Raw genomic sequence first — 15,234 nt, forward strand, 5'->3', positions numbered from 1 at the left:
CAAAACAAAACAACAAAAAAGGATACCCACCTCATACCGTAGGAAGGCCTCGCATCACCACCGCGACCTGTTTTTCCTACCTGCGCTCATAGGAGTCTTCTGCGCTCACCTCTCACTTCACTCAGTAAGGCTAACGGTGCAGTGTAGAGAAGGTGTGTGTGCGTGTCTCTCCTCCGCCATCAGTTACGTCTAGCAGTAAGTTATTTGATTAAGGGTGTTTGGTCTCACGGGTCTTTTTTTTTTGACAACATTCCTTATTCATGTCAACTCAATGTGTGGTGGTGTTGCGACCCGTCCAGGAAAGATGCTTACGTGGAGGGAAGATACTGAGAAACTGATACGGGGAACTTTAATGACGAAACAAGAAAATGATCCTGTTTCTATCTGTGTGTGTGTGTGTGTGTGTGTGTGTGTGTTTGGGTATGGATGTGTCATACGCATCTAAATTACTTTGAGGAGTTGGTTAAAAAGAGCCCCACGTTATGATTCAGTTCGTCGTATTATGTAGGGTACTATCTAATATTTTACCTTTCCTTCTAGCAGTTATGATTGACGTTCCATATATTCATCTATTAATTTGGCTATTACTATTCTTTTCGATGTGTAGTATTTAATATTGTTTTTGTCACTTGATCACCAAAGAGGCAGGTTTCACTTTCTGCTTCACACATTGATAGTGTGGTGGTCATTGCGTCACTTCATCAGCCTGCATGCCTACCTCCTGATGTGTCATTGGATTATCGTTAAGTGACTCGTAAGTTCACCTACAGCTCTGCCTTGCCACTCGTCCTTGCTATCCCCATGTGGTGCACATAGCATATCACAGGTCACAGATAGGCTTTTCGCTTCATTATCGTGCTTTATAGAGACGTGAGAGTAGTATGTAGACTGATTCAGAATACCGGAATGAGCCTTGCGCTCTTTTCCTCGTCTATAGAACCTAGTTAGTAATGGCGTCTTGCACATTATCATCCATTGATATGCGTTAGTGCAAGAGGTGAACACGAGTAATAGTTCACAGGTGGTAAGAAGTTGCAAATCGAGGATGATTTAGAATACCAGAATTAACCTTTCATAACTAATATGATAAATATTATTTTTCCTTGTTGTGTACAGTTCGGTTGTTATGGAATACATATATATTATTAAATGATATATATAGAGTCAATTACATACATACATCTATACATTCATACGTATATACATACATAAATTCAGTCAGTTGTAAGTGATGCAAAGTTGACTTTTTAATAACTAAGTAGAAACATTATTTTGTGTGATGGAAACTCTAACTTGGGTGTCCATCGCTCGTGCAGACTGAATGGCACTGGTACTAAAATCTTTTCAATATAACTGTTTGATGCGTGTCGCCCATGCTTAGCATAGCAGGCTGATCGTGGCCGAGGAAAGCATCAGGCTAGCTACTCGTGTTTAGAATACATAATAAACATCTTTTTTAACAGTCAGAAATGTCCCTTCATTACGACGTAGCTGACAGCTGATACTCTGTGAGTGTATGAAAGGCCAGACATCATTGCCATCAGTCACTCATAGCCTAACAATTGCCACAAGTTAGCTTTGACTTATTGACAGCACTTGTCGCTTGGTGTTAAAGATGTTGCCTGTTGGTAATTGATGCAATATAACCATCTTTGCAATAATTGGAAGTGTCCTACATAGCTACTGCCTGCTGGTACTTGCTAACGTAAGAGAGGCTGATTGGTCCCTCTTTTGTTGTTTGTCGTTACTTCCGGGAAAACAGTGACAGCCGAGGGTGACTGATGCGCGTGGCTGCCTCACTCCATGGCCGAGGACTCGCCACTGACGAGATGAGCTGTAGCTACTGTACTTTCTCTTGCCCCATATATGTACAATATGTTTCAGCCTGTACACTCAGCTATATCCTATGTTGACATCTTTCCTTATTCTATTGATTTTATGCTATTAGTATATGAAAATACCAATGTAAAAAAAAAAAAAAAAAAAAAAAAAAAAATAGTGTCATGCTGTGATCTGCCAAAATATTGTTATGTGTTTGAAACTAAAAACATACATTAGATAGTGTTAGGACAGAGAAAAATGAGCACGTGAAACGTCACCCTTTTTTTCACAAGTTTAACTTGTAATTAATGTCTGTTGAAGTAAAGGTGTGCCTCTGCCATCTGTGATACCATGTAAACGTCAGTATAACAATGAAATATGATAAAATGCATCAGGAGAAAGGAAATAATAATAAAAAAGACGTTAAACAGGTTGTGTGCTAAGCTGTGAAAAATATGAAGATTGATAAGAATTTTAATCGTATTATCACCACCTTGGCTTTTATAAGGAGTGGAAATCGCAGCTATGACGGAAGTAACATTATCTTGCCGCAGCAATGATAAAATTGTGTAAAATATACTTTATGACCCTTATTACTAATCTCTCTCTCTCTCTCTCTCTCTCTCTCTCTCTCTGTGTGTGTGTTGGGGGGTGGGGGTGTAAGTTGTAAGTATATGTGTGGGTGGGTGGGTGAGAGGTTGGGATGTGTGTGCGTGTTCTACAGCTGTGAGGCAGATTAGACCTGCAAAGAACACCTGTGATTGTAACATACCGTAAGAGAACAAACATTGGCCTTCCACAAGTGTTCCTAAATAAGATTCTCTCTCTCTCTCTCTCTCTCTCTCTCTCTCTCTCTCTCTCTCTCTCTCTCTCTCTCTCTCTCTCTCTCTCTCTCTCACACACACACACACACACACACACACACACACACACACACACACACACACACACACACAAAAGGAGAGTATGGGAATGAAAGAGAATGAAGAGCTCCAGAAATTGAAAGAAAGGATAAAAAGAGTGGAAGAAAACAAAACTAGGCTAAGAACCGAAAATGAAGAATTAAAAGTGGAAGTAGCGAACTACAAGAAATTGATGGAAGAAGGACTCAGTAAAGCCGAGAAAGAAAAAGAGAAGCTAAAAGATCTAGTTAACAAAGAAGAAGAAAGAGTACAAGACGTGATTAAAAAAGAAGTACAAGCATGGAGAATCCAAGATAAGAAAGACAAGGAATCATTTCAAGAAGTATTTCAAGAACAGTTAAAAGAAAGAGATGAAAATATGACAAGCAAAATGATAGGAGTCCTCAAGAAAAAGAAAATTTAGTAAGAGAAATTGCGGAAAAAAGAAGTGTAATTATTTTTGGACTGAAAGAAAAAATGTTAAATATAGACCAAGAAGGGAAAAAGACGAAATGAAATCAGTAAAAGACCTACTAAAACATCTGAATGACGAGGATAGACAGAACTTAGAAGAGGAAGTAGAAGAAATCCATAGAATGGGACCATATCAAGAAGGAACAGTGAGACCAATTAAGATATTACTAAAATCACAAGCAGCAGCAGAAGAAGTACTATATAGAAAAACAAAACTCAGAGAAACAGAAGGTTGCAAAGATATATATATATATATATATATATATATATATATATATATATATATATATATATATAAAGAAAAATAGAAACGAGGAGGAAAGGAAGAGACACAATGAACTGGTGGCAGAAGCAAGAGAAAAAATAATGAAAGGTCAGAGGAGGAGAAGAAGGCATTTTTTGGAGAATTATAGGAGACAGGATAAGGAAATGGTATATAAAAGAGAAAGAAGAGAAAAAAATGGAGCAAGTTTAACTAAAAATGATAAGAACAAGAGATTAAAATGATGTATACAAACATAGATGGGATTTTATCTAGTAAATTAGAATTAAGAGATTACATAAAGAAAGAAGAACCAGATATTGTATGCCTGGTGGAAACAAAGTTAAATGAGGCAATAAAAATAGACATAGATAAAAGGTATAATATATGGAGGAGAGACAGAGTGGGTAAAGGAGGAGGAGGAGTCATGATGATGTTAAGGAAGGAGATAGTGGTAAATCAAGTGGAGTTTGGGAAGGAAAATCAGAAATACTGTATGTTAAGATGCATATTAATAAAAAAGGAGTTAACAATCATTGGAACATATGTGCCACCAAAACAAACTCATGGACTAACCAAGAATATAGAGACATGATAGATGACACAATAAGGAGTCTTACAAGAATCATTAAGGAAAGGAGAAAAGTGATATTGGTAGGAGATTTCAACTGTAAGGAGGTAGACTGGGAAAATTATGAAAGTGGTATGGGGAAGATGCCTGGGAGATAGATTCCTGAACCTAATGATAGATAATTTGATGGTCCAAAGAGTAAAGGAAAACACAAGATTCAGAGGAAACGATGAGCCGGCAAGATTAGACCTAGTTTTTACAAGGGATATACCAATTAACGATGATATAAGATACAAGTGCCCATTGGGAAAGAGTGACCATGTAATATTAGAAATGGATATAGAAGAAGGAAAGGAAGATAGAGATGAATCATACAAAGGAGACCGATTAAATTACAGAAAGGCTGATATTGAGAATCTCAAGAACTATTTTAAAAACGTAAACTGGGAGGAGATGGAAAACTCATTAACGGTTCAAGAGAAATATAACTTATTTTTGGAAATATACAAAACTGGGGTCAAGGAATATGTCCCGAAATATAGACCTAAAGAAGAAGGAAAGAAAGATTGGTTTAATGCAAGATGTGCTAGGGCAAAGGTGGAGAAGAAACAGAAATCCAGAAAATAAGGAAAACTTCAAAACAGCAAGAAATGAATATGCTAAGGTGAGAAAAGAAGAAGAAAGGAACTATGAAAAGGACATTGTCGAAAAATGTAAGGAACAACCAAAATTGTTCTACAGATTCATAAATGGAAAAATAAGACAAAAAGAAACAATAGAAAGGTTAAAAGGAGAAAACGGAATGGTGGAAGACCCAAAAAGTATGGCAGAACTGTTAAATAGTAAATTTCATGAGGTCTTTACTAAGGAATCCAAATTTGAAAGACCACAGGGTAATAGAGAGACTGTCTATATGAAAGAGATTAAAGTAACCAAGCTTGAAATAAAAAGTTGATGACGGAATTGGATGAGGAAAAGGCAATGGGACCGGATGAAGTCTCAGGCAGAATACTGAAAGAATGTAGGGAAGAACTAGCAAGTCCAATATACAACATCATAAAATGCTCAATAGAAAATGGAACAGTGCCAGTGGAGTGGAAAAGAGCTGAGGTGGTTCCCATATATAAGAGCGGAAGGAAGGAAGAACCTTTAAATTACAGACCGGTATCACTAACTAGTGTAATATGCAAGATGTGTGAAAAAGTAATAAAGAAGCAATGGATCGAGTTTCTTGAAGACAACAAAATATTATCAAATAGCCAATTTGGTTTTAGAAAAGGTCGGTCATGTGTGACAAATTTATTGAGTTTCTACTCTAGAATAGTTGATAAAGTACAAGAGAGAGAGGATGGGTTGACTGTATTTATTTAGATCTAAAAAAGGCTTTTGATAAAGTGCCACATGAAAGATTACTATGGAAGTTAGAGGAGAAGGGTGGCTTAAAAGGAAGCACATTGAGATGGATGAAGAATTACTTAAGGGGGAGAGAAATAAGGACGATAGTTAAAGATATGAAGTCCAAGTGGAGAACAGTAGACAGCGGAGTGCCACAGGGGTCAGTATTGGCACCAATACTTTTTCTCGTATATATAAATGACATGCCAGAGGGAGTGAACAGCTACATAAATCTGTTTGCGGACGATGCGAAACTGTGCAGAGTCATTAAACAAAAGAGGATTGTGAAATACTACAGGAAGACTTAAACAAGATCTGGAAATGGAGCAAAAAATGGGAGATGGAATTCAATGTGGACAAAAGCCATGTCATGGAAATGGGAAAAGTGAAAGACGACCAGTGGGAATCTATAAGATGGGAGATGGAGTAGAACTAGAAAAAGTAAAAAAGGAAAAGGACTTGGGAGTGACAATGGAAGAAAATAATCAACCGGTAAGCCATATTGATAGAATTTTCAGAGAGACGTATAATTTGCTAAGGAATATTGGAGTAGCATTTCACTATATGGACAAGGAAATGATGAAGAAATTGATAAGTACTAAAATAAGACCTAGATTGGAATATGCAGGAGTTGTGTGGACTCCCCATAAAAGAAACACATAAGAAAATTAGAGAGACTACAAAAATGGCTACAAGAATGGTTCCAGAATTTAAAGGGATGGCATATGAGGAGAGACTAAAGGCAATGGATCTACCAACCTTGGAGCAGAGAAGAGAGAGAGGGGATCTGATACAAGTTTATAAATTGATTAACGGAATGGATGAAGTGGATAATGAGAAACTGATCCTGAGAGAAGAATATGACTTTAGAAGCACAAGATCGCATAGTAAGAAACTAAGGAAGGGACGATGTCTGAGAGATGTTAAAAATTTAGTTTCCGCAAAGATGTGTTGAGACTTGGAACAGTTTGAGTGAGGAAGTGGTGTCAGCAAAGAGTGTACATAGTTTTAAAGAAAAATTGGATAAGTGTAGATATGGAGACGGGACCACACGAGCATAAAGCCCAGGCCCTGTAAAACTACAACTAGGTAAATACACACACACACACACACACACACACACACACACACACACACACACACACACACACACACACACACACACCACCTTATCCACTACGCCCCAGCCTCAGGGAGGCGGTGACGTAGTGGATAAGGTGGTGAACGTGGAATCGGGCAGACGTCTACGCGTAGGTTAGAACCCACCACATACCGCTTTGAAGCTATGCCATTTGTCGAGTGGTTTAAGTTTACCTACATGTCACTATGATACCCAGGTTCTAGGTGGTTACACCGAAGATGCGCTTGGGTGGTGATATGGGCCCTAAATAGATAAAATTGCCTGCGCTTCCCACAAAATTATACTCTTTAAGTATGCCTACAGGCGCTATAGGCCATAACATAAACACACTTTAAACACTTTAAACACTTTATTATATTTGTCTTGTGTACATTGATTAACAGAAAAAAAAAGTTTACTACGACAAATAGCCCTTTGTAAGCTATAGATAGCTTTATGGGCAATAATATGAATTTACAAATACACAAAAAGATAACTATTTTGGATGAAAAGAGAGAAGAAAAAGGTCCATTATGTTAAACACAGTTGGGTAATTACATACATACACTTATTTTGTCATATATAAAAGTATACTCCTATCCAAAATATAATTTTCCATATCACTAATAAAATAACAATAAAAACAATACTAATAGTAATGATAATAATAAATAATAATAATAATAATAATAATAATAATAATAATACATATAAAATAAATAATAATAATAATAGACTATAGATATGGAGACAGGACAGCACTAGTATAGCTCTTTTTCCTAAGTAAACACACACACACACACACACACACACACACACACACACACACACACACACACACACACACACACATATACCAGAGCCACAATAGTTAATCTTTAGTGAAAACTCTTCTTAATTCATATTGGCAAAGCTTACGTATGTACTATATAGACTATACGATAAATAACAGAGAAACACTTATTTATTATCTTTTTTTTCAAGTTCGTGTTAGTTTTCTTAATCTAACCACCGGAGAAGGAAATCACAAGTACTGTGCAAGGTATTCAGAGGTTTAACAAGGAGTCTACATCTTCAGAGGGAGAAATGAACACTTCTTAATTTTCTCACCATGATAGTTTTCCAAGGCCACAGAGACGACTATAGCTGGGTCTTCAAGACAGCTTCTTCTTTTAATGATATAGAAGCTTGCTAGTCTCTCACCAGAACCATAAGAAAATACCTTTAAAAAACATGAACATCTTCAACTACGAAACACTCTGGAAAATAGTGATGGTGAGAGTACAAAACGTTTCAGAATTCTGTTTTCAAGACTTCTCCAAGGTTACAATTATAAATCAACATGTGTGCTATACAAGTCATAAGAGTTTTGAATACCAGATGTTTCCATGATTATGATAGTGGTAAGGATATTCATGACTTCCTCCATGGTTACAGTGACAGTTGAACAAGTATCACCCTATAGAAAGAAAATTTCGGTACTCATGAGAACTTGACTTATATTATCCATGTGGCCTCTGAAAATTGTGAAAATTGTTCTGGCGAGACACCAATTAAAGCGTTGAGGAATGTGAGTTTTAAGAATCACATAGAGAAGGTTTATAACACCACACAACCCACACTGGCCCATACTGACCCACGCTGGCCCATACTGACCCACGCTGGCCCATACTGACCCACGCTGGCCCATACTGACCCACACTGACCCATACTGACCCACACTGACCCCACACTGACCAATACTGATCCACACTGACCCACACTGACCCACGCTGGCCCATACTGACCCACACTGACCCCACGCTGACCGATACTAATCCACACTGACCCATACTGATCCACGCTGGCCCATACTGACCCACACTGACCCCACGCTGCCCGATACTGATCCACACTGACCCATACTGACCCACGCTGGCCCATACTGACCCACACTGACCCCACGCTGACCGATACTGATCCACACTGACCCATACTGACCCACGCTGGCTCATACTGACCCACGCTGGCCCACATTGACCCATACTGACCCCACACTGACCCCACACTGACCCACACTGACCCTCACCAACCCATACTGACTCATAATGACCGCACACTGACCCACACCGACCCATACTGACTGACACACACTGACCCACACTGACCCCCACACTGATCCGGTGGCGTAGTGGATAAAAGGTGGTGAGCGTGGGATCGGGCAGACGTCCACGGGTAGGTTCCAATCCCACCACATACCGCTTTGAAGCTATGCCATTTGTCAAGTGGTTTAAAGTTACCTACGTGTCACCATGATACCCAGGTTCCAGGTGGTCAAACCAAAGATGCACTTGGATGGTGATATGGGTCCTAATATGGGTAGGTACCACTATAAATATAATTGCCTGCGCCACTAATGGGCGGAAGCTTAACACACTGAGCCACACTGACCCACACTGACCCACTTATTTAAAAACACTTATGACTTGAGTATCATAATCATAGCTATCATTTCTTATCTCTCTGTTCTATTAACATTTTTATCCAGATAGTGAGTGGAAGGAAATATTAGCCACCCTAGGTCAGGTTGAAATATATTACACTACAAATAAAGAAAATGAATTAAAAGAAGAAAAAAACATACGTTATCCTATTTTATTATAGTTATAGGCCTACGCAGCGTGTTTTGTCCAGCTGTAGTATCAGAAACTTTTAACACGGAGCCTGTAATTTGTGTAATATAAGGAAGTTAATACATTGCATTGTCTTCCGCAAAGGTAGTTACGTTCATCCTGATTATCTAAGGAAACACTTTTTAATTTACTGCCGTCTCTCTCGCAAGTGTGACCGTGTTTAGTACTCGATGATGTAAACGAAACATTGATTCACTGCCGTCTCTTCCGCAGGTGTGGGTGTGTGGACCATCACCGTTCGAAGGCCAAGGAACAAACGTGATATTAGTGTAAGCAACAACAACTACAACAAAGTGCTTATCAGAGAGAGAGAGAGAGAGAGAGAGAGAGAGAGAGAGAGAGAGAGAGAAATATCAGGAAGTGATGCGAGATAGAAAACAGAACGAGAAGGAACGCTGACACGCAGGAAGACGGACGAGTGAGTGTAGGGGAAGAGAAAGACTTCAGCTATTCACCTCACCACTGACTCAAGATGGAAAATAAAGCCTTTCAAGGAGATGACGGAGCCGAATTGAAGGAAAGGAAGGGTGAGTGTTATTTTTTTCAAACATTGCTAGTATTATTGTTGTTGCTGTGGTGGTGGTGGTGACGGAACATAATATCAAGAGTGATGAGGAGGGGAGAAGCGATGTTTATGAAAACAAAGGAGAGGGAAGGAAAAGAGAACGACAGTAAGAATATATTGTTGAAAGATAATGTATAACTCGATATTTTGTAGAGAGAGAGAGAGAGAGAGAGAGAGAGAGAGAGAGAGAGAGAGAGAGAGAGAGAGAGCAATACTGAAAAATAACAACGCGGGAGTACTGCACTGAAACCAAAACACCTTTAGTTAAGTGTGTGTGTGTGTGTGTGTGTGTGTGTGTGTGTGTAATTCACTGTTTGATCTGCTGTTTGATCTGCTGCAGTCTCTGACGAGACAGCCAGACGTTACCCTACGGAACGAGCTCAGAGCTCATTATTTCCGATCTTGGGATAGGTCTGAGACCAGGCACACACCACACACCGGGACAACAAGGTCACAACTCCTCGATTCACATCCCGTACCTACTCACTGCTGGTGAACAGGGGCTACACGTGAAAGGAGACACACCCAAATATCTCCACCCGGCCGGGGAATCGAACCCCGGTCATCTGGCTTGTGAAGCCAGCGCTCTAACCATGTGTGTGTGTGTGTGTGTGTGTGTGCGCGTGTGTGTGTGTTTTGGTAGAGTACAGTACCTCGAAGAAGATAAAAAAAAATTTTGCTCCGTCACACCTTGTTATTGTTATGAGAGAGAGAGAGAGAGAGAGAGAGAGAGAGAGAGAGAGAGAGAGAGAGAGAGAGAGAGAGAGAGAGAGAGAGAGATGTTGCAGAATCACAACAGATGCGAAGTAGGTATCATATAAGAACCCTCTTTAGAAAGACACCTTAGTGTGAATTAATCTGGTGTTGTTCAGGAGATGAAGTTAATTGTGTGTGCGTGTGTGTTACAAGAGAACCGATGCAGACTTAACAACTATACTGCAGTGTTTGTTTGTATTTTTAACGTGCGTAGCATGTGATGTGTGGCTATGTTATGGTTTAGACTGGGGACAGGAGGAGGAGGAGGAGGAGGAGGAGGAGGAGGAGGAGGAGGAGGATGGAGAGGGGGAGTGGGGATGGGTTTAGGTGGCACTGGTGGGAATGAAGAACAATGAGTGTGTGACGCAAGGTAGGGTATATGAGTACGTGCTATTACTGTTTGTATCTTGAATTCCCTGTTGTTGTTTACTGGCGGTCAGTTATTATGAAGTGTGTTGTTTTCCGTCTTCACTATATAGATATACACACATTGCTTTTAATGGGCGTGTCACATTTCCAGGCAAAGCTTTATTTTTCCTGTTATGGTTAAGGGCACACACACACACACACACACACACACACACACACACACACACACACACACACACACACACACACACACACACACACACACACGTCATTTCAGTATTTTTTTTTTCACCCAAACATTATTCTTTGCTATAGTCGTGTCAGATCTCTCTCTCTCTCTCTCTCTCTCTCTCTCTCTCTCTCTCTCTCTCTCAGAAAAGTAAAGAAACAACCTGGCCCTATTATACATAATTAATTCATCATCTTCCCACCTTATTCTTATTCTAGTATGTTATTAGTTCATCTCATTATTCATCTCTCTCTCTCTCTCTCTCTCTCTCTCTCTCTCTCTCTCTCTCTCTCTCTCTCTCTCTCTCTAACAGCTTGCCAGTGTGTTCTTATCCATAGTACAACGTTATTCGCTCAGTATCCTTTATCTCGTATCTCGACCAAAAAGTCTTCGTTAATCCTCTCTCTCTCTCTCTCTCTCTCTCTCTCTCTCTCTCTCTCTCTCTCTCTCTCTCTCTCTCTCTCTCTCTCTCATTCGTTCCTCCTCCGTGCAAGCTTGTAGTAGAATACTTAACAGCGCCCTCTCTTACACTACCACTACTACTACTACTACTACTACTACTACTACTACTACTACTACTACTACTACTACTACTACTACTACAACAACAACAACAACAACAACAACAACAACAACAACAACAACTACTACTACCACTACCACTACTACTACTACTACTACTACTACTACTACTACCATTACTACTACTACTACTACTGTCACAATTATCCTCTCCACTGGTTATATCCGGAACACTTTATCATTCCTCACACTCTTACGACTTAAACAGAATTTCCTTGTTACTTAAGAGAGAAAATTTTGAAACGCATTTGGTGTTGTGTTCTGAAGCTCGCGTTGGTAAGGCTTGGTTGTTCTTTTTAATGTAATAGAGCAAAACTGACTAAGGACAATATAAAAGAAGGCCCACTTAGTTGCCTGCTGTCCCCTTCACTTATCCTCTCTTCTCTTTGTCTGTTTAATGAATGTAACTATTGGCCAGACCTTGGACAGCGTCACGTCTACTCGGCTGGTGAAGTGAGGGCATGGATACTTCAAGCAATGATGACTAATAGTGGTAAAGACATGCAAGGAGAATGTTTCCAGTCGTGTTTTTTTTTTTTCTCTTTCCCCTAGGTGGTAATTCGGAGGAAGTAGTTGTCAGTTACGTGTGTGTGTGTGTGTGTGTGTGTGTGTGTGTGTGTGTGTGTGTGTGTGTGTGTGTGTGTGTGTGTGTGTGTGTGTAAGCAAGCTAGAAGAGGCGAGATATGACTAAAAACTAACATTCTCTCTCTCTCTCTCTCTCTCTCTCTCTCTCTCTCTCTCTCTCTCTCTCTCTCTCTCTCTCTCTCTCTCTCTGTCTCGCGTGACGTGGGTGTTGCTTTGTTGCATATGACGCTCGGAAATGCTTTTTTTTCCTTCTTGTGTGTAAGTGGCAATTATTTTTATATGGCTTTCAGTTCAGTGAGGTTTGGGCGGCAGACACTTGTGATGGTGATAAATATATCTTTGTTTCCTTACTAATTCAGTGTTCATGTTTGTTTCTATCTTGATCACGTTCACCGGTTAATGGATCTATTTCTTCTTACTTAATCAGGATTATTGCTTGATTATATATTGGTTGGGTTCAGTATGGTGGAAGAGCCAAACAAACATGCGTGTATGACCAAGAATTTGTTACCTCCTCTTAACCCCTTCAGTACCATGACGTGTTTGTATATCCATTCAGCTTACTATTCTGATTTTACACAGCTTCAGAAACTTATGTGGGGATTAAGATATTGAAGACTGGCCATTAATCCTCTGACCTCTGTAGACCCTTCCATATGTCAATAAAGTGGTCTAGTCATACCCAAAACTCAAAGTAAAACATGTGTCCTGTTAATAAACGGATTAAGGTCAGTGATTATAGGCCAGTTCACTCACTAACTACCTTGTTCAATTGCAAGCTGACCAACAAAAACTCTTAAACTGTGATCAGCTCCATAGTAAACTTAGATCGATGCTTTTCGTTTGTGGTATTACCAAAAAAGAAACTAGTAAGGCAATAAGGCCAATTCCACGGTCTTTTTGTTAGCTGTCCAACGCTATCCTTGTTGGTATGCTCCCGAATCAATAGAAGACTGTGGGACTGGCGATACGTGAGGAACCTCAAGCCCATATTCAGAAATACTTTGTTCTCTCACCACGATAGTTTTCCAAGACCACAATGACAACTAACGGGGTTTTCAAGACAGTTTCTCCTTTTGATAAACTAGAAGTCTTTCCAATCCATGATCGGAAACATAGAAATATCCTTAAAAACTCGAGTATCTTCAACTATAACCTTTGGAAAGCATTGATGGTGAGAGAACAAAGCGTTTCAGAATAGTCATGTCACTTGCTTGCTGCCTGGATGTAGTACCCTGGTGCCTCCATCTTGTGTCCTTTTAATTCCAACATTCCGTCTCGCATTCTTCACTGAGCGGCGAGGAGCCAGAGAGAAGTGTTCCTTGATCTTCCTGTTGGTGTGATTTTTTTTTTTTTTATACCATGTGGCTTTTCACGGGAGTTGATGTACTAAAGGGGATACTTTTTGGGGTACCTCCTATCTCAAAGCCCACCCGCTAGGAATCCGTTGCCCCGAGTGAGGAAGCTTAACCTTCACTCGGATCGTGGACAGGATTCGAACCCGTGCGCTTGGAGACCCCTCGGACCCCAAAGCACGCATGGTTCCACTGTACCACTGTATCGGGCTATGTTAGAAGCGAGAGCGGACTATGATCATTATCTATAGTGCAAGAATCGTATCTGACTGTAAAGGTGTGCTCTATACATTTGCTAACTCCTTCACACTTTTACCAAGAGCTTTGAGTATGATTACAGTAGATTATTTTATACTCTAGAGAGAATCTATGAAGGACAGAAATCAAAGTCTTCACTATTTTAATCCCCTATTTAATCCCCAGATAAGTTTTTGAAGCTGTTTAAAATCACCAAATAGTAAACAGAATGAATGTGAAAAACGCGTTATGGTACTGAAGGATTTAAGTCGTGGTGGTAGTGTCACGTTTCCTTTCGGCATGTTACAGGTAGGGTGGCAGGTTTCTTCTCTCTCTGCAGCCTCCATGTTCTAGTCTTGGCTTACCAGCACTCATTTCAACGGTGGGTGGACCTAAGAGCGGCCAGTCCTCCTTTAGATATTCCTAGTCATAGTTTCAAACACTCTATGAGACTTTAATTGGTTTCCACGAGTGTTTTCATGATCTTAGTGAAAAGGTTCTACTGGAAACTATCCGTTTATTTATTTATTTTTTTCGAGGGTATTCTGATGATCTTAGTGACATCTTAACAGGCTCCTCTGTAAATCATGTGGTTTTCAGGATGTTTTCATAATCTTAGGGATAGTTAAGCAGGCTTTATTGGGATTTATCAGGTTTTCACGGGTATTTACATGATACTGGTAAGAATTTAACAGATTCTCCTAAAAATAATCAGGTTTTGATGGATGTTTTTTATGATTTTTGTGATGTGCAGCAGTGGAATTAACCCCTTCAGTACCACGACGTGTTTTCATATTCACTCTGCTTACTATTTGGTGATTCTATACAGCCTCAGAAACTTGTGTGAGGATTAAGAAAGTGAAGACTCTGACCATAAATCCTCTGACATCCATAGACCCTTCCTAATGCAAAATAAAATCATCTAATCATATTCAAAACTTCGAGGTAAAAAAGCGTTCCAGTACTGAAGAGGTTAAGAAGTTACAAGAATTTTCAAGCGTTCGTTTTAGTGATAGTTTGAACGAGGACCTTGAATCATGAACGGGGAAAACCCAACACGCAGGTAAAGACATTGTGGCCAGTGTGACTAGTGTGGCGTTTGAGCATCCATGTCGCAGTCCCACTCAGGCAAAATTGTGGCTATGCTCACTGGAAGATTCATGGCCTCTGTGCGCTTCACTGGCCCGTGTTTCCTCCACTCCACTCCATCCCGCCTCTTGGTGCCTCTACCTGAATACCGTCCTTTGCCCCAGGAGACACGCAACACACAGGACACAGTACATAGGTGGACATATGACGCAGCGACGCATCCGGTTCACTCTTGTACCTTTCTTAAAAT

General features: G+C 39.9%; 1 protein-coding gene across 6 annotated transcripts in view; it reads left to right on the forward strand.

The window, feature by feature from the left end:
- The first annotated feature begins 51 nt into the window (after positions 1-51).
- Positions 52-15,234, forward strand: part of LOC123512990 (b(0,+)-type amino acid transporter 1-like) — a 104,414-nt gene continuing 89,231 nt past the window's right edge. For 4 of the 6 annotated variants that reach the window (XM_045269773.1, XM_045269768.1, XM_045269770.1 and 1 more), the window contains exons 1-2: positions 53-195; positions 9,431-9,744. In XM_045269773.1, coding sequence (XP_045125708.1) covers positions 9,690-9,744 — 55 coding nt within the window. In that variant the 5' untranslated portion in view covers positions 53-195; positions 9,431-9,689. Of the gene's footprint in view, positions 196-9,430; positions 9,745-15,234 lie in introns of all 6 variants that reach the window. The other 2 variants (XM_045269769.1, XM_045269774.1) reach the window with 2 other exon arrangements.

Source organism: Portunus trituberculatus, chromosome 35 (genome assembly GCF_017591435.1).
Source record: "Portunus trituberculatus isolate SZX2019 chromosome 35, ASM1759143v1, whole genome shotgun sequence".
Lineage (NCBI taxonomy): Eukaryota > Metazoa > Arthropoda > Malacostraca > Decapoda > Portunidae > Portunus > Portunus trituberculatus.